This window comes from Coregonus clupeaformis, chromosome 28, assembly GCF_020615455.1.
Source record: "Coregonus clupeaformis isolate EN_2021a chromosome 28, ASM2061545v1, whole genome shotgun sequence".
Taxonomy (NCBI): domain Eukaryota; kingdom Metazoa; phylum Chordata; class Actinopteri; order Salmoniformes; family Salmonidae; genus Coregonus; species Coregonus clupeaformis.
The window spans coordinates 20,473,210-20,496,878 of NC_059219.1; the positions used below are offsets into that span (position 1 = coordinate 20,473,210).

Sequence of the window (23,669 nt, forward strand, 5' to 3'; positions counted from 1 at the left end):
AGATTGAACTCTTTGGCCTGAATGCCAAGCGTCACGTCTAGAGGAAACCTGGCACCATCCCTACGGTGAAGCATGGTGGTGCCAGCATCATGCTGTGGGGATGTTTTTCAGCGGCAGGGACTAGGAGACTAGTCAGGATCAAGGGAAAGATGAACGGAGCAAAGTATAGAGAGATCCTTGATGAACACCTGCTCCAGAACGCTCAGGACCTCAGACTGGGGCGAAGGTTCACCTTCCAACAGGACAACAACCCTAAGCACACAGCCAAGACAACGCAGGAGTGGCTTCGGGAAAAGTCTCTGAATGTCCTTGAGTGGCCCAGCCAGAGCCCGGACTTGAACCCGATCAAACATCTCTGGAGAGACCTGAAAATAGCTGTGCAGCAACGATCCCCATCCAACTTGACAGAGCTTGAAAGGATCTGCAGAGAAGAATGGTAGAAACTCCCCAAATAAAGGTGTGCCAAGCTTGTAGCGTCATACCAAAGAAGACTTGAGGCTGTAACCGCTGCCAAAGGTTCTTCAACAAAGTACTGAGTAAAGGGTCTGAATACTTATGTAAATATGATATTTCAGTTTAATTTATTTAAAAAAATTAGCAAAACCTAATAAAAACCTGTTTTTGCTTCATCATTATGGGGTATTGTGTGTAGATTGATGAGGGACAATCTTTTAAAATCAATTTTAGAATAAGGCTGTAAACTACCAAATGTGGAAAAAGTCAAGGGGTCTGAATACTTTCCGAATGCACTGTATCCTCCAAACACCGGTTCCTCGGGCATTATCACTTAAATAGAATGCCCTCTATGGTTGGGTCCACTCACCAACCAAGAATTCACAAAATGGGACAAACACCCAATTGAGACTTCATGCAGAATACTGCAAAAATATACTTTGTGTACAACTCAAAACCCCAAACAATGCATGCAGAGCAGAATTAGGAGTATACCCGCTAGTTGTCTAAATCCAGAAAAGAGCTGTTAAATTCTACAACCACCTAAAAGGAAGCGATGCCCACACATTCCGCCACAAAGCCCTCACCTATAGAGAGATGAACCTAGAGAAGAGTCCCCTCAGCCAAATGGTTTTGTGGCTCTGTTCACAAACACAAACAGACCACAGAGCCCCAGGACAGCAACAAAATTAGACCCAACCAAATTATGAGAACGCAACTGTTTGACACACTGGAAAGAATCAACCAAAACTAAGAGCAAATTGGAACTCTATCTGGCCCTAAACAGAGAGTACACAGTGGCAGAATACCTGACCACTGTGACTGACCCAAAATGAAGAAAATCCTTGACTATGTACAGACTCAGTGAGCATAGCTTTGCTATTGAGAGAGGACACCATAGGCAGACCTCGCTCTCAAGAGAAGACAGAATATGTGCCCACTGTCCACAAAATTAGGTGGAAACTGAGCTGCACCTCCTAACCTCCTGCCAAATGTATGACCATATTAGAGACACATATTTCCCACAGATCACACAGACCCACAAAGAATTTGAAAACAAATCAAACATTGATCAACTCCCATGGCGAAATACCGCAATGTGCAATCACAGCAGAAAGAATTGTGGCCCGTTGCCATGAGGAAAGGGCAACCAGCGGAGCAAAAACAACATTTAAATACTTATTTATCTCCCCCCACTATTCCTACTACAACTATTTGCACATTGTTAAAAACACTACATAGCTGATAATATAACACTTGAAATGTCTTTATATTTGTAAAATCTTTGTGAGTGCAATTTGTTATGTTTTACTGTTAATAATCATTTTTTTGTAGATGTTATTACATTTGTTTCTTCTCACTTTTGTTAATTGTTTATTTCACTTGCTCTGGCAATGTAAACATAACCAACAAAGAAGCCCCATTGAATTGAGAGAGTGAGAAAGAGAGAGCAGAGAGAGGAGAGAGACAGAGAAGAGAGAGAGGGGAGAGAGAGAGGAGAGAGGGAGAGGAGAGAGAGAGGAGAGAGAGAGAGCATACAATTATAACAGAATGTGTCTTTGAATTTCTAATGCACCATGTTTTCATAATAAAGACACATTTGTAATAGGCAACATCTGTACTGCAATAACATGGTTTACATCAGCATACAGTAACAGACTACGGACTATCAAGGAAATGAATAGCAGATATGCTGTGGTAACAGTTACGACCATAAGATGGCAGCAAAACATCAAGGAAAGGAGAAAGAATTGTCCCTCCCTTTCCATTGAAGCACTGACCTATAGATGTGTTTGTCTCATCATGACTGAAGTCCATTCAATCATAGCTCCTTAAATTGTATACTATTATGGAGATGATGCCTCATCAATTCAATGATTCTGATACAATCAATAAAATGTTGTTGAATCCTCATCGTGAGTTTCAACATCATAGGCCTACCAAAAGGCTGATGACTGAACCAAATGACCTTTTTTTATGTCTGTATCTATGTAATTTATCTTTGTGTGTATCTATATCTATGTAATCTATCTTAGTGTGCATCTGTATCTATGTAATGTATCTTTGTGTGCATCTATATCTATGTAATCTATCTTTGTGTGCATCTATATCTATGTAATCTATCTTTGTGTGCATCTATATCTATGTAATCTATCTTTGTGTGTATCTATATCTATGTAATGTATCTTTGTGTGTATCTATGTAATGTTTTGCACCATTAAGGGACCACAATGGAAATGAGTCATTGACTTTTTTTGTGTTATCCCTGTCAGGTGTTTAATATGTATGTTCTGTGTGTATATGTATTTTTTAAAACTGGCAAATAAAATCAATCAATCAATTATCCATGGATTTATAACAATTATATGTGTTTAATCACTTCTTTGCTTTTATGTAAAGAGGTCATTCTCATTAAAGATGTAAAAACGTTGTGTCATGTGAATCTATGCAAAGTATAATCTACGAACAGAGAACCAAATCTTGCCTGAACAGTCTGTCATGAAAGACTACACAAAGCACTACTCTGCCATATTCTTCACACAAATCCTAATATGTCTCCTTTCCACTTCATTTAAATGTCTATTTTCTCTGAGAAGCTCATAGCTTGACCTCTGACTTCCCTGGAAGGCTCCAGGCCAGGCTTGGGCTAATGTAGTAGTGTCTCATTTTAATCTTGATCTCCATCATTTCCATACTTACTGATGTCCTCCACCCTATCTGTTCCTCCAACTGCTCTTACCAACCCTATCTCAACGTCCTAGATCTTATCAAACCAATTTGGTTCTACTTAAAATACACAAGAAAATGGAGCATCTTAAAATAGTATTTTTTTTGCAATACAATTAAATCAGGATAGACTCTCAGGGAAAGGTTATCGATTTATGAAGATCTCAATCAGACCGGAGGCTACCTTACAGATTTATTCTTTCTGTCTGACAAGTGCCATTCTCCTACTGCAGCTTGTGTCCACTTGAGGATAATCTCCATTAAGCTCTTGTGTCTTCCTTGTCACAGTCTTGTTCTTTGTTAAAATACTTTTCTCTACCCTCCTACATTAGCAAATGTCACAATTAACGACTAATTGAGCAAATTGGTTTGTGTCTGCAACCAACAAACGCCTTATTATTTCCCAGAACACTGGGTCAAAAGGAAAATGAAAAAATTTGTTTGTCACCAGAGGTTTCCACTCCAGATCCCCTGACCCCCAAATGGACTATTCCTGCCTTGATAGGTCTCTAACAATTGCCCAACTGACTTTTCTCTCTGCAGTTAAGCTTGATGATAAGGAACCATGGCATTTACTGAGAACCATAATCTACTGCTCTTATCTCTGTATCCGCTGTACAGTAAAGCTAGGTCCGGATTTGATGGGAAACAATTTCAGATGGTCGTTTTTCTTAATCCATAGGTTGGGAGACACAAATTCCACTCTCAATCCTTCTCATGGTAGACCTAGGCTTTATGCCAGATGAAAACGATACAAATGAAATGTATAAAAACCTAGGTCCATATTTTACACAGCACACTTGACCACAAGACTCTCCTGACCATTGTTGTAAGCATTATGTGCCCTTTACCAGTCTTGTATCTCGACTGTTACAGATGGAGAGAGTTTTGGCATAAAGCCTGATAAAGGCTTTATGCCAAAACCCAGTGCTTTTCCAACATTTCTTTCTCTCTAGAGTAATGACCAGTTAAACCATTTTTTAAACCTAAACTTCTCTGCCCATCTTTGTTACAAAGTAGTGTCTGTTTCTCTCTACCTTTCCTCAGTTTGTCACTAGAACATGATCCAGATTCCAAGCCAAACTCCTCAGTGCCCAGTCATGATTCATCACTTCTTCTGCTTGTGTTTGAAGATTAGTCTGTAGCACAGATACATCCTCACTGGGCATCCAGGCAGCTTAGAGGCCAAAATCCATAATCCCTTCCCCTTCATGGGAATTGTCCATGCACTTTACTATACTGCAACACGGTCCCGTTTTCAGCAGGCTTTCAAGTCCCAGCCACTGACAACCAGTGATGTGGATGTCGCATGTTTCACCAAGTGTTGGTTTTGAGGGTTAGATTGGGATATTGTATTTTGGATCCCCTACGTATCAACAGTTAATGGTTGTCAGTTACTCTTGGAACAGATGTGACAAGCCCTCTAAACGTTCAAACACTCAAGAATATTTGCTTTTAATAGGTTGAATGACATTCTTGTCTTTATAGTTTCTCTGAATTTCACTGTACAACAAATTGCATAAGCCTTTGTCAGGGAAAGTAAGGTACTATTTGTTAATGCCAGTGCCTGGCTAGTTCCATCCCCACACTGTTTGGCATTCTATGTGGCACTGAGGGCAGAATTCACGTCACTGTGTTGGCACAGAGTTTGACTCATGCAAGGTTACTCCTTGATTTAATGGCGATGCATTTTTAAGTGCATCATCTCTCTCTCTGCGTAGCACCTAGTCCATCTCTGTCACAAACACTGCCTTTCCATCTCACCTTTAGCGGTAGAGGTAGGAGGAGAGGTTCTAGAGATATAAATCAATTGAAAACTAACCCCCAGCTCAAAAACATGCCGACCCTGATTGTTTAATCGCCAGAATATCCAAGGCGGGGTAGCAGCTGAGTATTTAAAAGTAAACATGGCACTGTATACATTAACTGGTCATGAATCATAATTACCTTTATTTACATGTTTAGATATGTTTTTTTTTCTGTACTTGAAATGGGGCCAAACATATTCAGACAAGGGAGCTGGCTCAGCCTCTTCTCCTCTCGTTGGCGATACATAACGGTAGCAGGGAAATACAGAGCTAGTGTCCCTGCTGATTGGAGGGCTTGATAACACAGAGGATGGGTAGAGGAATGTGTGAGAGGCATGTAATCCGCTTAAGCCTCATGTCATTTACAGGAGCCAAAAAACATCAATACTTACTTAGGTGTCTGCTTTGGATCATACAATTTCACACTTACCATTGATGCTACATATGAACGATTCAGCCCTACTTAGTGTAATGTATAAATATAATAGTGTCTAGCTAGCTGTGTACCTATTACCCCTATGATCAAAATGTGAATTTGATGAAAATGGTCAAAATGTCCAATTGAAAATGCTTCCTCAAGTCACCTTTAGATAGCCCTCTATGGAACATTTGATTCATGGCTTGATTCTCTTTATTCTATTGAAGCAATAGGTAGAGTAGTAGTCGACCTGCTTTGAGTTACAGTGAAAGCTGTTGAAAATAGCCATACAGTGTTTGAAAAGTGTACCAGCTGACAACGTGAACATGTAAAAATAGCTTCAGAAACTGTCTTAATGAACATAATGTGAGAATTTGTGGTTGTGGAAGCCTACTGTTCCAGAGAGAAGAATAGACAGATGTTCATGTGGTGGTCCAATTGCGCTCAAATTACATCAAATATGAATTCTCTCCATACAGTTGAATGTTGAATAGAATGACGTCCTTCTCCAAATGGCAACAATTTGCCTGGAACTGAGTGACAAAAAGTTTAGCATGTCAAATATTGCTGCACGAGCAGTTTGAAAGGATTAATAGAGCGTAAACTTAATTTCATGTTGCCACAATTGATTCTATTCATATGGGCTAAATAGTATTGTTCATTTTGCAGCATATTTAGGGGCGAAGTGTTCATACCTAGTTCTGCCCAGGGGCATTAATTCAGACTAATGAAACGATCCTATCCTCTGTGGCTTTTTAATCTATTCACTGGGAAAGTAATTGACAAGCCACAGTATGTGCATTAGGATAGCTCCATCACCTAAGGACAGCTGTCACTAAAGCAATTAAAATGACAAAGTTTAATTAATTCTCTCTAGTTTTACCTGATATGAGACATTCACAATGAGTGAGCTTTCATTTCCAGGATAGTAATAACGTTTGGACAGGAGCAATTCATTTGTAATTCAAAAACCACAAGCCATTGTCTGATAGAGCTTTAATATGTCAGTATTTCACACAGAAATTAACCCTACAGATTCAAACCAAAACATAACATGAATTCTGCAATAACATAACAAGATATGAAATGACATGAATGAATTACTCTGGAATTAGATGCCAATACTCAAATAAGTAATTTGACATCCCCATCTGATTATCTGTTTATGAGTGATATGCTATTTGGTCACTAATATAGATGTCATATCAGATAAAGAGCTAGGCTAACCAAGTGTCCCTAGCCCTACATACAGTAAGTGAAGGACTGCAACAAGCATGATACTTAGCAGGTTTTTTTAGCTTAGCTTCTTGAAAAAAGACCAAGGCACAATTAATTACGGAGCCAACTACCTCTGACACCAGGAGAGCCAGATCCCAATAACTTTTTAATCCACCTAAATATCAAGGCAACGTTTACAGCTCTCCTCCTCCTCCCAGTCTCCAATGGCTGCCAAAGGCCAGTGGTTAGTCATCTGTTTACTCCTGCAGCTACTGGGTGTCATTGGGAGTCTGAAGGAGAAATCCCCTGATTCTCTCTGCCATTTGTGACATTTCCCCCCCAGACCACATTAATCAGGAAGTTCTCTGAGAGCAGGAGGAGACCAGAGGCTTGGTGTATGGCTCTGGCCCAGGTAAACTGCCCCAACGGACTGGATCTAGGATGGGGGATAATTCACTCATCAAAAGCCTTGTGTTAATCATGCAGTAGTATATTACAGATAGAGAGTTTCATTCATAGAAATGGTGCCAGATAGAGCATAGACTCAGAACCAAGTGCAACTATCGGACATGGTCCATCTAAAACAGTGCAATTTGATTCATATATATTTCAAATAAATAATAATTAGCCATAACTCAAGTACAGTATAGTGTATTCCACAAAATGAAGACAAGAGTGTCCAGTTTGGCAACATATTTAACTGACTTTATACAGAAAATGACTCTATAAAAATGGAAGACCCACTCAAAAAAAGTCATCTGAAACATTTGTCATGCAGTAGCCATGATGGCAGATAACTGCTCTCAATTTATGAGTCAAATGTTAATGCTTATTTCTGTCAGCTCTGTTCATGCACATCACAAATCCCTGTTCACATAGGCCCCTCTCTTCACAGGAAACACACCCTATTTCTTATAAAGTACCTTGTCAAATCTTGCATTCCATGTAATAGTTGACTAGTTAGACGTACAATGCAAACCGCATAAAGAACTATACCTCAAGGTGCCTATCAAACCCAGACATTATGTTCTTACACAATGACGATCACAGGGATGGTTCTCATAGATGTTTCACAATCAGCTACAAGCATCACATTTACATAATGAAAGCTTAATGGCCAAATCGAATATCCAGTATCATTATCGTATAGTGTTATTACATCATCATCATCCAGAATTTGCGTTATTGGTGTCAGAAATGGGATTATATGGTTGTTATAATGTGTGGAGAGATGCCCCTGCAGTTTAATGCATGTCCTTTGGCAAGCAGCACATTTTATGCTGTACCTTCCTTTGATTTCATTGATTACATTTTCTAGAGTGAACAGAGTGGGGACTCTTTACTGTGTATTTTGTCATGGGGCAAACATAAATGGTTATTTTTTAAATATTGAAATACATTTAGATCAATAATGAATGAAAGTCCTCCATTGATCTGATTTACTCTACATTAACTTGTGTTGGATAGGATATAACTAATGGCAAGAGATTGCTATCAACATGGTATCCATGTTAGAGCTGAAAACCATTGCTAATCTTTTTTTTCTTTATCTACCAAAAACAATGTACACTGAGTATACAACACATTAAGAACACCTGCTCTTTCCATGATATAGACTGACCAGGTGAATCCAGGTGAACGCTATGATCCCTTATTGATGTAATTGGTTAAATCCACTTAAATCAGTGTAGATGAAGGGGAGGAGACAGGTTAAAGAAGGATTTTTAAGCCTTGAGACAATTGAGGCATGGATTGTGTATCTGTGCCATTCAGAGGGTGAATGGGAAAGACAAAATATTTAGGTGCCTTTGAACGGGGTATGGTAGTAGGTGCCAGGTGCACCGGTTTGTGTCAAGAACTGCAAGGCTGCTGGGTTTTTCATGCTCAACAGCTTCCTGTGTGGATCAAGAATGGTCCACCCCCCAAAGGACATCCAGCCAACTTGACACAACTGTGGGAAGCACTGGAGTCAACATGGGCCAGCATACCTGTGGAATGCGTTGAAACCTTGTAGAGTCCATGCCTTGATGAATTGAGGCTGTTCTGATGGCAAAAGGGGGTGCAAACTCAATGTTAGGAAGGTGTTCCTAATGTTTGTTATACTCAGTGTATATCTGTAGGAATATTTTTTTTTTTTGAGTTGCTCTTATTAAATGTAGCCTAGATCCTAGATGCCTCCAATTTAGTGTGTATTTTCCCCATGTTGATGTTTCAATAATTCACTGAGACTGAAAAAGAAACAATTTTGAAAGGATCTGTATTTCTGGCTGTCATACAGATCCAAACATGTAATGAAATAGATGGCAAGTCTTAATGCATTCTGACATCTACTTATTTCATTTCCGTTTTGTGATCACCAGTGACAAACAGAAATGGACAATGAGAGCGATGGAAAATGAAAAATGCTATTCCATCAACACACAGAGTTCAATTAGAAGAAGAAAACAGTTTCTAATAGAATAAAGTGGGCTTTCTGTTATTATGTACATAATGACAAATCTTCAGGGAGGGCTCCGGCTGAGTACTTTGATATAGCTACTATAGAGGGTCAAAATACATTAGTAAAAATATGCCAAGCCAGGAAATGTTGCGTCCTAAATGCTTGTATAACGGCCATAGGGAAGGTCTGCTCAGTGTAGCGATCTCACAAGCAGCAGGGATACATTAGCTTTAATAATACCTTTTAACAGTTCTGTTCCGACAATACAGCATTCCCCCCTGTTCTATTGAGGGCCGTGCCAGCCTAGCTCAAATCAACTGACACCTCTCAGGATCGAATGCCCTGTCTGTCTCTGTTCCTTTCCCATAGCCGCTCAGCCAATCACCCGGTGGGGAGGTAGGGAGTATCGCTGTGGTAGTTGTAATCCGGACACACTTTCTGCACCAGCTTGTAGTCGGTGCTGTAGAAGGAGATGTAGATACAGATGACTTTGAAGGGCTTGGAGCACAGCCAGGACACATGGCTCTGGGTCTGCTCCTGAGGGCAGCTCTGCGAGGGGTCGTGGGAACACAGCGACTTCCTGGTGCCCTTCTCCACCTTCTCATACTCCACCCTGCAGTTGAACAGCTTGGTGTCTTTGGGCTCGAGGACCGTCGACTGCTGCAGCTGGAACTCCACGGCCTTGGTTGGCGGCACCAGCCCCACCGACACGTTGCCCTGGCCCGTGGCGTTATGGCGGAAGTAGACGCTGAATGTGCCGTTGCCGTGGTCTACGATCTTCCCGGTGATCAGCAGGTTGAGCTTGACTGTCTTGATGTTGGAGTGGAAGTCGCCCCAGCCGAACATCTTCTTGAACTTGCCCGTCTTGACGATGGGTCTCCTCTTGGATCGGGAGCGAGCGTCATGGAGGCTAGAGGTGTTGTGGAGCCAGTCCCAGAGCTCCTGTTTAGAGTACGGTTCCAACTTGTCATAGTTCAGATCCAGGCCAGACAGGTTCTTGTCATAAAAGGTCTGGGAGAGCAGGTGACTGATGGATAAGTCCTTGCTGGAGTCTGTTGTCCAGAGGTCCTTAGCTCTTGACTTTGGGCTCTCTGACTTCAGAACGTCTGAGCTTCCAGAAGCAGATGAATGGGCACTTGTAACCTGTGGAAAACAAAGAGACATTACAATCCTATTTCAATTATGAAACACAACAGGCATGCCATGAATGGCATAAACCCTAAAAAAATAAGCCTGCTGTGTAGGATAAAAAGTGATCTGTCCTTGATATGTCATTGTTTTGTTATACAGTGAGGGAAAAAAGTATTTGATCCCCTGCTGATTTTGTACGTTTGCCCACTGACAAAGACATGATTAGTCTATCATTTTAATGGTAGGTTTATTTGAACAGTGAGAGACAGAATAACAACAAAAAAATCCAGAAAAACGCATGTCAAAAATTTTATGAATTGATTTGCATTTTAATGAGGGAAATAAGTATTTGACCCCTCTGCAAAACATGACTTAGTACTTGGTGGCAAATCCCTTGTTGGCAATCACAGAGGTCAGACGTTTCTTGTAGTTGGCCACCAGGTTTGCACACATCTCAGGAGGGATTTTGTCCCACTCCTCTGTGCAGATCTTCTCCAAGTCATTAAGGTTTCGAGCCTGACGTTTGGCAACTCAAACCTTCAGCTCGCTCCACAGATTTTCTATGGGATTAAGGTCTGGAGACTGGCTAGGCCACTCTAGGACCTTAATGTGCTTCTTCTTGAGCCACTCCTTTGTTGCCTTTCATTCAGATATTCATTGGCAAACTTCAGACAGGCCTGTATATGTGCTTTCTTAAGCAGGGGGACCTTGCGGGCGCTGCAGGATTTCAGTCCTTCACGGCATAGTGTGTTACCAATTGTTTTCTTGGTGACTATGGTCCCAGCTGCCTTGAGATCATTGACAAGATCCTCACGTGTAGTTCTGGGCTGATTCCTCACCGTTCTCATGATCATTGCAACTCCACGAGGTGAGATCTTGCATGGAGCCCCAGGCCGAGGGAGATTGACAGTTATTTTGCGTTTCTTCCATTTGCGAATAATCGCACCAACTGTTGTCACCTTCTCACCAAGCTGCTTGGCGATGGTCTTGTAGCCCATTCCAGCCTTGTGTAGGTCTACAATCTTGTCCCTGACATCCTTGGAGAGCTCTTTGGTCTTGGCCATGGTGGAGAGTTTGGAATCTGATTGATTGATTGCTTATGTGTACAGGTGTCTTTTATACAGGTAACAAACTGAGATTAGGAGCACTCCCTAATCTCAGCTCGTTAACTGTATAAAAGACACCTGGGAGCCAGAAATCTTTCTGATTGAGAGGGGGTCAAATACTTATTTCCCTCATTAAAATGCAAATCAATTTATAACATTTTTGACATGCGTTTTTCTGGATTTTGTTGTTGTTATTCTGTCTCTCACTGTTCAAATAAACCTACCATTAAAATTATAGACTGATCATTTCTTTGTCAGTGGGCAAACGTACAAAATCAGCAGGGGATCAAATACTTTTTTCCCTCACTGTATACCAATAGATCATACGTTAACTGTAGGTCTGAAATGGCAAAAAAGTCAATTCCCATTTGAAATTCAGTGATGCTGAAGGTTGTGACTAATGGATATAGAAAGAATATGAGACAAATGCAGTGCATGACACAATTGCCTCATATGAACACAGTGTCCTTTATGAAGAGTAAGGACATTTCAATCCTGCCATACATATAGATGAATGAAGCGTTTATTCAGTAGCCTACAGACGTGATGCAACAGCAGACTATTACCTGCTGAATGTGCCCTGAACGGTTGATTGATGATTCCTTTACTCCAGCCCTCATAATAATACAGATGAGAGGGCTAAGATTCCCCCTGCACTTCATGAAGAATGGTGACAGTGATGGCCTATCCTCAACTGTGGAACGTGACAGCAGATCTGTCTAGGCAAAGCCTTACATTTTGTACCTTTACCCCAGATCAATACTGGGAGAATAAGGTCTTCTCTCTTTCACAAAGTTCACTGGATGGCATTGCGGTAGTGTAGTCAGTATATTGCAACAGTTATAGTATGATTGCATGTTGGATTTGGACATAGAATACTTACTTTGAAAAAGATCAAATCTGCTTAGTGGTGCTAAAGCCTAATTTCAATCTCATCTTTGTTTTTGACTTCATACAATGAACAAAAAGAAATGTGTAGTGCAAAAGAATTGTGCAAAAACCTAATTATAATCTGGCAGCCTGATTTAATTTCAAACTTTTATTCAACAATGTGCGTTATAAAGGGGCAACTATTTATGTCTTGTTCAGTTTACTAAACTCTAGTTAAATAATCACCTCCTCATAACGCACATTGTTGAAGAAAGCTTTTAAATTAAATTACACTGCAAGAATATAATGACGTTTAAGGTATTCTTTACACTTTGGACAATTATTTTGCACTAAGAATGTTATTTTACTCTACATTTGCATTCTCCGTATGAAAATAAATAGGAAAGGTTGAGTGGTTCAGTTTCATTGAATAGGAAGTATGACCCATAATTCAAATAAGCCCCATTTATTTCCCAAGGCTTTCTCTTTCCTGACTCATTAGCAGTGGGGTCTCCAATGACCAAAACAAATATAGTTTTCACAGAGCTGTAATTACCTGTGCTGCTAAATGACTGAAGCTCAATCTCAATGGATTCCCCCTACTCGGAAGGACTGCCAACAATTTTTTTTATTCATTTAACCTTTATTTAACCAGGAGAAAGACTTGAGGTTAGAAGCTTCTTTTGCGCGGGCGACCTGGAAAGTAACAGCTTTAGTTTTCCCTTTAAGGATCTCACAACATATAGCCCATTTGGTTGATTCAGACATGGTTCTCCTAAGCAATCATATGCACAATTACACTGTATAGGGTACATCATTTCTCAGTTTCTCTTGAGAGCTAGCTTGGTCCTTGCTGTCTTGTCATGAGCGTATTTATACTGTGTTCAATACTGACATGCAATTAGCTTTCATCTGAAGCACCTGACAGCCTGTGCAAACTGTCATGGTCGGGATTAGAGGGCTCCGTGTCACATTCACAGAGACCCCAATTCACGGATTATAACCAACCTGTAATCCACACTACAGAGATTAGGCAAATCAAGGCACTCCTGACTAAACCAACATTTACATCAAGGCAGCCTTGTCTGAGGACACAGAGGAAAGGCCAAAATGACCTCGCTCTGTTTGAGACAAAGAAGACAGAAAATGATTTGGTGTTAAATTGAGGTGGAGAAACAGGTTGTCACCAACAGCTGTACTGGGGTGAATTTGAAAGGTTTAAGGCATTGCTCATCAGCCAGTTCTAAATCTCACTTTTTTTTCAATCTTACCTGTGGCCTCAAACAAACCAGAATTCCTGCACATGATTACACAAATACTGGGATGATTTTATCATCGAGAACATACATTATTGAAACCTTATAGGAAATACCCCAGTGAGTCCTATTGAAAATACCCATAGACATAATGTGTGGTATACACAGTAGGTGGATGAACCTGAATGTTATATATTCCTGTTAAGGCATCATTTCCCTAGAGAGAGGAAGATAAAGTCTGGTCCTGTACAGTAGCTTCCCTTGTGAAGAGGAGGATATGCTATAGGTTAAAACCCTAATATAGCAACAATGTCTTGTTTTGATAAGACAACCTTGGTAGCTAAAAAACACCTAGGAGATACTTTTAAAAATGTGTGAGCTTTCATTCACTGAAATGGTACTGCAGCTGGAACTCTTAGGGGTGTTTCTGAGGCAGACTAGTCTCTTCCGACAGACTTTTACCATTTTAGCAACTACATTGAGTGAATTCTGGGTGCTGTGATTAGAGTCGACACTTCCGGTTAAACGGTCATTAGAGCTGGAATGGTTGGAACCAGCTATCTCTATTCCTATTCAAAGCAACAATGTCGTCCATCTGACATCTTGTTTGGGTTGTTTCGAGTTGTTTGTTTACCATAACTTGTCTCAGTATTTTGTATTATAGTGAAACAAAATTGCACCATGTTGATGCATCAATGTAAATCCAAGAATCATGGCCATTCCACCCATTCTATTTAGCATATAAAGGATCTTCACTGACATGACATAATTGAGTTCCCTTTCAACTCTCAGCTACCATATGTGCCTAAATTAATCTCAGAGAGCACTTTACAGCACTGGTCAATCAGAACCATTCAGAATCTGTGAGTCCGCAGGGACATGATTCCATAGTTCAGTGAGCAGAATGGAATTGGATCAAAGCGCAGTAAGACTGTACACATCTCCAGGGATATGTTTTAGGGCAGAGATGGCCTACCCTTCTTCTGGAGCGCTACTCCCTGCAGGGTTTTGTTCCAGCCCTAATCTAACACACTTGATTCTACTAATCAGTAGCTCTCCTGGGAGAGCTGGCCATCACTTCTTTCGGGGATCGTATGGTTGTGCTGATATCCAAATTGATCTTGGAAAATGTAGGATTTTATTTCTCTGATCTTTTCATGGATCAACTATAGCATTCTCAGAGATTAACAGAGATCAACGTGAAATCACCAGAAAGCGTGGTCTCCATGTTAACCCCACTGTTACCTGAGGGGTAAAATATTATGAGCTTTAGAGTGAGGCATCTCAAGACATCTCAAATAGGTGTGAAATAGAATGGAAGACTATCAAAGATATAGCACCATTTGGAGCGACTAGGGCAGTACGGTATTATCGCCATGACTTCTGTAGAGAATCAAAATGGTCAGCGGTTGGACTAAGGTTATTATTGTGACAAAAAAAACGACTAGCCACTAGCTTCTCCAACTCACCCAAAGGATAAATACATAATCATATTATTTCACACACGAGTTGGTTCAAAGGCGTCCAAAATAAGTTTGCGAGGTTCCCATGGGTCTGTCAATCTGTCGAAGGAGCTGGAGGCTAGAGCTTAGGATGCGCCGAGCACGAAACAATTATGAGCACCCCATTAAAGCATGGCAAAGCAATTTGGAGGCAAAGCCTGGAAAAACATTCACATCAAGTGGTACAATTGAGAGTAAACACTTTCTGTACATCTAACGCTTTATGTTTACAATACTGTAATGACATTTTACAGTAATATAGCATTAGTTTAATTTAATTGCATCATATTCCACTGAATAAAAGTGTCCCTTAAAAAAGGAAAGCCTTCATTAGTTCAGGGGATAAAATGATTAGTGAGCCTAGTCAAGTGTGAAATTGAGTTTATAATTTTCAAGACTGCAAATTCAATTCGATAATGGGAATTAAGTCGTAGAAATAATTATTCATAATTAACTTATTTCAATCACTATGCAAATTAAGTGCTGATAACCCAAGGTAACTATTGAAGATTAGTCAACTTTGTGGGATTAAATCAAAATAATTAGTAAGAGACAACTGGGCCTGTTTCTCTTGTTTGTCTGTTGACAGATGTACCTCATGCAGGGTTACTGTGTACCAGAAGATTAACAGCACTGGGTTGTCAGAAACTGTGATGGTGTAACAATGAAGATATTATGTCAAGCTTATCAAAAGGTGAAATGTCAAGCACTATTACTTTTCAACTGAATTGAGTGACTCAAATGGGAGATTAACCTGAGTTGATTGATTAAAATTAGATCTACAACCATTGGAATGTGAATGACAAAATGTTTCCCTCTGCACACAACACAATAGTACATCTATTAAAACAATAGATGAGTTAAAGATTTAAAGGGAAATTTCACAATTGTTCAACTTCATATTCATCATCTTCAGCACCACCCCAACATCAACATATGTGAAAATGGTGTGTTTCTATGTTTTGTAGTAAAAAAGATAGAGGAAGATAAGTGTTTCCAATGACATCATCGGTGTGCATCGTGTGATTTTAATCAATTATTAGTAGGCATTGGTTGATGATGTCATTGGAAAGACTTATCTTCCTCTATCTTTTTTACTACAAAACATAGAAACGCGCCATTTTCACATATGTTGATATTGGGGTGGTGCTGGAGATGATGAATATGAAGTTGAAATATGGTGAAATTTCCCTTTAAGAGTAAAAGAAAAGACTGGTGCTCTCCAAGGTGCTGAAAAGTATACTCAAAATATGTACAGTGAGGGAAAAAAGTATTTGATCCCCTGCTGATTTTGTACGTTTGCCCACTGACAAAGAAATGATCAGTCTATAATTTTAATGGTAGGTTTATTTGAACAGTGAGAGACAGAATAACAACAACAAAATCCAGAAAAACGCATGTCAAAAATGTTATACATTGATTTGCATTTTAATGAGGGAAATAAGTATTTGACCCCCTCTCAATCAGAAAGATTTCTGGCTCCTAGGTGTCTTTTATACAGGTAACGAGCTGAGATTAGGAGCACACTCTTAAAGGGAGTGCTCCTAATCTCAGCTTTTTACCTGTATAAAAGACACCTGTCCACAGAAGCAGTCAATCAATCAGATTCCAAACTCTCCACCATGGCCAAGACCAAAGAGCTCTCCAAGGATGTCACGGACAAGATTGTAGACATACACAAGGCTGGAATGGGCTACAAGACCATCGCCAAGCAGCTTGGTGAGAAGGTGACAACAGTTGGTGTGATTATTCGCAAATGGTAGAAACACAAAATAACTGTCAATCTCCCTCGGCCTGGGGCTCCATGCAAGATCTCACCTCGTGGAGTTGCAATGATCATGAGAACAGTGAGGAATCAGCCCAGAACTACACGGGAGGATCTTGTCAATGATCTCAAGGCAGCTGGGACCATAGTCACCAAGAAAACAATTGGTAACACACTACGCCGTGAAGCACTGAAATCCTGCAGCGCCCGCAAGGTCCCCCTGCTCAAGAAAGCACATATACAGGCCCATCAGAAGTTTGCCCTTTGAACATCTGAATGATTCAGAGGAGAACTGGGTGAAAGTGTTGTGGTCAGATGAGACCAAAATCGAGCTCTTTGGCATCAACTCAACTCGCGTGTTTGGAGGAGGAGGAATGCTGCCTATGACCCCAAGAACACCATCCCCACCTTCAAACATGGAGGTGGAAACATTATGCTTTGGGGGTGTTTTTCTGCTAAGCGGACAGGACAACTTCACCGCATCAAAGGGACGATGGACGGGGCCATGTACCGTCAAATCTTGGGTGAGAACCTCCTTCCCTCAGCTAGGGCATTGAAAATGGGTCGTGGATGGGTATTCCAGCATGACAATGACCCAAAACACACGGCCAAGGCAACAAAGGAGTGGCTCAAGAAGAAGCACATTAAGGTCCTGGAGTGACCTAGCCAGTCTCCAGACCTTAATCCCATAGAAAATCTGTGGAGGGAGTTGAAGGTTCGAGTTGCCAAACGTCAGCCTCGAAACCTTAATGACTTGGAGAAGATCTGCAAAGAGGAGTGGGACAAAATCCCTCCTGAGATGTGTGCAAACCTGGTGGCCAACTACAAGAAACGTCTGACCTCTGTGATTGCCAACAAGGGTTTTGCCACCAAGTACTAAGTCATGTTTTGCAGAGGGGTCAAATACTTATTTCCCTCATTAAAATGCAAATAAATTCATAACATTTTTGACATGCGTTTTTCTGGATGTTTTTGTTGTTATTCTGTTTCTCACTGTTTAAATAAACCTACCATTAAAATTATAGACTGATCATGTCTTTGTCAGTGGGCAAACGTACAAAATCAGCAGGGGATCAAATACTTTTTTCCCTCACTGTATGCAGCATATACATTTACCAAACACTTGTGAGTAAAAAGGTATTTGGAAAAATGCTATGGCACAGGCAACATCTGTACATTTAGCTGGTAGCTTTGAACTCAAGATTTCAAAAGAGAGAAAATTTGATTTTGACTACATAATTGACAACAAAAACTAAACTTACCATAGAAATGAGTGACAGGAGAACAACGACGCACCAACATGTGGACTTCATTCCTCTTGGTAGTCCTTCACTTTTCATGCCAACCTGTACGCAAAACCCTTTCTTGAAAAAAATCTAATTGACTAGGTAGAAATTCCACAACTAGAGAGATAAATGAAAAAGAGAAACCCAAAACAGACCCTGGAGCAAATAGCAGGGATCAATCTTCAGATTGACTGAGGGTTGAAAATGAAATGCTCTGTCTATGTTTTGTCTATTGGAAGATATGAATGATACGTTCTTTGTCCCAGGATTAGTGGCGGTGTTGCGTGAATGGTAGTGCTTGTAGGTCTGATTGTCAGTGTGATGTGATGTTTTATAGAGCGAGAGAGAGAGAAGAGAGAAAGAGGGAGAGAGAAAGAGGGAGGGATAGAGAGAGGGAGAGAGAGAGGGAGATAGAGGCAGGAAGATTGAGAGAGAGAGAGGAGAGAGCGAGGGAGGGATAGAGAAAGGCAGGAAGAGGGAGAAAGAGAGAGAAGGGGTAAAAATCGAGATAGAGGGAAAGAAGAGACCGCAAGAGAGCCTTGCAACATAACTTTTCATTTGTGTCTATAGAGACATCTAGTGGTACATCTAACGTAATGATAGTACAGTAGAAAGGCATCCATCAACATTTTCACTGTAACTTAGTATAACTGTAACTTAACATTTTCTTCATTTATTTTTAGTAATTCTTCCGATACATATATAAACAAACTCTACAAAATGACGGAGTCTTATCTTTTTTTACAACACACAACTTGCATCAAGAGAACCACCATCAGCAATATCATACACCCACTTTGCAATATTCAAACTAAACATTTCTGTGCAATACAAAATAAATGTACACATAAGTTGATATTTTTTTCAAAAAATTAACAAATGTTATTATTTACAAGGAAAACTAACAAAAAAGTAAACATTCTATCAGGCAGACTAGTCGAATTCTGCCACTGTAGGGCAGCGGCGTCATATTTCCTCTGTATTCATATACTGTAATGAAGGTTGCTTAGATGGACCTCGATATATACAGAATATATGATGTAATATTGTACCTCAGGAGAATGACTGCATCATTATAATGTGTAAGGGCACCTATGATATGGGTCATTGTGAAAAAAGACATTTAAATACTCTTAAGTGAGAACTGAAAACAACTGCAGAGTTCCTACAGCTCCTAGAAAATAGTATTGTTTAACTTCCATCTAAATTCATCAATCATCAAATTCATCAATCATTCATCACATATCAACGACATACAGTTTAAACCTGTGCAGCACCCATTATTAAATATGTTGGTTTGATGAATGTATATGGTACTGTAGATGATCATTGACAATAAGGCAGAAGTTACGTTTGCGTGACAAGTTAGATAAAAGTACAATAGTAGCCACACACATCGTTTTAGCTTTAGAAGGGTTTTGTTTTTTGCGAAACATGTTATCTAAAAAAGAAGAAAATCCAGTTACCCATTTATCTTCCATCTACATATGGGCTATGTTTCCTATTTTGAACATTTAAACCATTGGAAATATCTCATTGTAAGCAAGAACAAAATCAATTGTCCTCAATTAAGTAGTCTGATGGATTTCATTTAGGCATAGAGAGGGACAATACCAAACAAACTATATAGACCACAAAAGATATGGGACCAAAAACAAAACCAATTGTGACAAAATAAAATCTATACATATTTACTATTGATTCACACCCCCTGTGTTATAAAATGTGGACATCATCTCCAGTTTTCATGTATCCATGGTGTAGTGTTCCATTGAAAATGCCTATTGTTTCCAACTGCATATGGTTGTTTCTTAAGAGAGGCAATGTTATATGGCAATACAAGGTATAAGTCATCATGTGCATTTCATGCTGCACTAATATAGTGCAATAATAGTACCTGAAACAAAGCAAAAGGGAGACAGGCAATAGATCCAGTAACCAGTGATCGTTTCTCATCTTGTGTTCTCTGTCTGTACGTTCATCCTTCAAGATAGGCCTCTGCCTAGGAATCAACCAGAAATCAAAAGTATCTCTTTGTTTGCGACTGAAGGAGATTTCAGTCAAAATCCAGTTGAGGTTTAAGAAAGAAATCCGAAGCCTTTTCATGGAGATTTTCTCCCCTTCCCTGCGGTGACTTTTGGCAACGTGCGAACCGTCAGCGCATCCTAAGCCTCCAGCTACTCAGCGTTTCAGTGACAAGCAGAAAACATGGCAAATAAATGAGCTTGTGCTGTTTGTGTTCAAAGACAAAAAAGTTTGTCTCTTCGCAGCAGCCCTTCCATCAGAAAGCAGTCTTTGCTGACAAATAAGGGGAAACAAAAAAAGGCTTTTTCCTCGTAGTGAGTGGAGGCTGTGAAGGCTTTTGCGTAAGGAAATATCAAAAAATAAAAGGGGAAAAAGGAGAACTGCTGCTTGAAATGGACTAACCCCAAATATGTCTAAGTGGAGAAATGTTTCCTCAATTCCAATCACCATTTAACTCACGAGGACCCACAATGGATTCAAGATGGCCGTTGGTCTTCTTCTGATCTGCAGATGAAAACATCCCTGTCCTTCCTATGATGGGATATGTCTCTTTGTTTTTATGGCAGGTGTGGCAGGTCTCTGGAGGACTAGGCTATCCCAGAGTCCTACATGTCAGCGTCCCCATCATAGGCTAGGGTGAGAGGTTTCAATCGGTTGTTCATCTGCCTCTGTCTCTGTGGTTTCTTTGGCTTTTTACTAAGAGGAAGAGTAGACAACATGTTACTCCCATGCCTTACAATCTATACACTACAGTGCAAGTAAAATACCACCAACACTAGAAAGTGGCATACTATTATGTCAGTTCTAACATATCGCTGTGATTGTTCCAAATGAACTATATCTCTATAAAACTGACATTTCGGAAGACATGGGCATATCAAAAATATAAAAAGCAAGTTAAAGGTATTAGTATGTTAATTTGCATTAATATCTGTGGCCATGCTTCACTTGACTTCTATGGCTCTGAGCTATAAAGTACCTTTTGTATCAGCTCTGACAATGCAAGAATATTACAGAGCTATTTAGCAAACATCACCATCCTAGGAAAAGAGAAGCACTACTGTTGTCCTGCAATCATTAATGCCTCAAAAAGATGCATGCATAAATGCTTACTTCTACTGCATGTGTCCATATTTCTTGATGGTAATGTGAACGTGATCATCCTCAACAATTGGTGTTCCGTGCATAACAAACGTAAGCAACATAATACATGTATGTGACAATGTATGGTAAATAGAGAATAAACAGGGATGAGATGGCAGAGGGGATTGGGTAAAAGCAGGGGAATGTTGCTCCAGCTCTAAAAGATAGTAGATATCTGTCATGGCCAACAGAGGGCAGTATGACATCATCATTGTGCGATTTTACATTCAAGAAAACAAATTAGTCTACAAGCACCGTTTCCCAAACTTGGTGTGCACGTTTTGGTTATTGCCCTAACACTACACAGCTGATTCAAATGATCAAAGCTTGATGATTGGTTGATTATTTGAATCAGCTGTGTAATGCTAGGGGGGGGGGGCAGGACCGGGTTTTGGAAATCCTGCTACAGGAAAAGGCCAGAATGACTCTTAATAGGGGTTGAATTAGTCAATGGTAGTCACATTAGTAGTCACTAACCCTGATCACAGATTTTGTTCCAGGCCAACACTAACACTCCTGAGTCAACTAATCTTAATCTTGAGTAGTTGATTAGTAATTGGGTGTGTGTCTGGAGACCACTGCTCTAATGGTTTAGGTTTATGATTTGGGGAAGGTAAGCTTATCCTAAAGTCGGAAGCCTACCTACGACCAGGTTCTATCCGGAGCCTACCACCTACAGTAAGAGGGACCCCTAGAAGGTGATTTCCTGGGACCTCACCTGCACCAGCAACTTCACACAGCTAGTCAAGCGGGACATGTCATGTGACACTGGTGGAGGGGTCACAGGTCAGGGGTCAATGATGGGCACTGCAGCTACTCGTATGGCCACCCACTTTTCCGCTTTAGCTGCTTCCCTGGCCACTGCTTTGGCCACTGCTTTGGCTACTGCTTTGGCCACTGCTTTGGCCCAATTCTTGGCAATCGGGGCACGTATAAGTCAACTCATGTGCATTTTGGCCCATCCAGACCACCGTCCCATTGACGTTGGACTCGGTGGCCTGAGGATGGCGGCGGATGACACTGTAACTGCTGCTGGCGACAGATGGCATGAAGACAACAAAACAAACAACAACAAAACAATAAATAAACCAAAAAGATGAGGGGGTTGAACTGACTAACGACTAAATGAAGGGGTTCAAAATCTAAAATGTAATCGGACCAAAACAAATCACTATGGGAATTTTTTATGAATGATAAAGGGATGGATGACTAAAAACGACTGAAAAAGGACAAGATCAGTGCGGACTCACCAAGCTAGGTATATCATAGACACTATGAATATGAGCAGCACCAGGGCTCCGGCTGCTACACCATACACCCACATCTTCAGCCTGCCATCTGTGGAGGAGGGAGGGCTGTCAGTTCAGCTGGCTACACGGCTGACTGTGTCAGTAACACAATCAGAATTGGGAAGAACAATTCATCACGCATCTAACGGAACTGGATTAAGGAAGGAACACAAGGTTGATGATGGCATCATTTTGAAAGTAGTCTTCAGCGCTTTCACTTAGTTCCGCAATTTACAAAATGGACATGTTTCGTTGATTAGCAATGCAAGGCAACATATGCCAGTTTCCATTCATTTCTGGCTTTGAAAATGTTGGTCTGAATTGTGCATTGAAGGACATGTTTAGACAGTCTCAATCTGTTGAAAATGGTAAGAGCCCAAGTTCCACTTACTGCCTCAGTGACATACAGCGCTCTAACCAGAAAGCACTATGTTGTTAACAAAGCATTTTGGTCTTTAGAAATGTTAAAGCAGTTCATATTAGGTAAGAGCATACAGGACATTAGCATAATACATTGTATCTCCTGCATTGGCTACAATCCTGTTGCAGCATCTAACAAAACATCAGCCAAGTGCTTCCTTTTCATTTCATGCACTTATTTAGCAATAATGCAAGAGTAGCAGAGAAACATTTTCCTCTGATCCAAACTGGTCCTCCATCACTTTACATTCTTGTTATATTTGCTATTGTCAGAAGAGTGTGCAGAAATGTAACTCTCTTAAACCAAAAGCTATAAAAGCTATTTACTGTGGTCGACGTAGCTGGATCTTGTAAGAAATAATGCCCCGCAGCATCTATCTAACTTTCATGGGTTTACTTTTTGTACTCTGCACCTGCAAGTTACTGAATGTGTGTTCCCTACTTCTACGCTAGTGACGTAGCTGGTTCACCTGGTCCAAAGGGCTGCAGGTACCAGGTGCGTCCGGTGCGTCCAGGCTGTATGGTGGCAGGCAGGGTGGGGTTGATGGCACGGCTGGTCTTCACGTCAGTCTTCTTGTCCCCGGCTGTGGGGATCTCCAGAACTGGGATGGGGGTGCACTGGTCCAGCTGGCCACTGGAGGACATCACCTCGGTGTAGCCCTCCTCGCACATGCACACGCCAGCCTGGAGAGGGCAGTGTTACACAAATACGGTTCACCGCTGTGTCTGAATAGGTTACTATCTGTCAAGTCCTTGGTTCCTTTGTCCTTGTTTCCTCAATTCCTTTCAAATCTAATTAGAGGAGGAGGTCA

The 23,669-nt window shown here is 40.6% G+C and overlaps 2 protein-coding genes across 2 annotated transcripts in view; both read right to left on the reverse strand.

Annotated features, from left to right (window-relative positions):
* Positions 1 to 8,690: 8,690 nt before the first annotated feature.
* On the reverse strand, positions 8,691 to 18,353 carry LOC121542399 (neurexophilin-1). Its single transcript, XM_041851799.2, has 2 exons — positions 17,957 to 18,353; positions 8,691 to 10,207 (listed from the first exon to the last, which is right to left on the reverse strand). Exons 1-2 carry the CDS (start codon positions 18,032 to 18,034, stop codon positions 9,446 to 9,448), a joined length of 840 nt encoding a protein of 279 aa, XP_041707733.1. The 5' UTR covers positions 18,035 to 18,353; the 3' UTR covers positions 8,691 to 9,445.
* Positions 18,354 to 20,279: 1,926 nt separating this feature from the next.
* Positions 20,280 to 23,669, reverse strand: part of LOC121560990 (thrombospondin type-1 domain-containing protein 7A-like) — a 62,944-nt gene continuing 59,554 nt past the window's right edge. The window contains exons 26-28 of the mRNA XM_045208348.1: positions 23,328 to 23,541; positions 22,399 to 22,486; positions 20,280 to 20,701 (exon numbers count right to left, since the gene is read on the reverse strand). Of these exons, the coding sequence (XP_045064283.1) occupies positions 20,611 to 20,701; positions 22,399 to 22,486; positions 23,328 to 23,541 (393 nt within the window). The 3' untranslated portion in view covers positions 20,280 to 20,610. The remainder of the gene's footprint in view (positions 20,702 to 22,398; positions 22,487 to 23,327; positions 23,542 to 23,669) is intronic.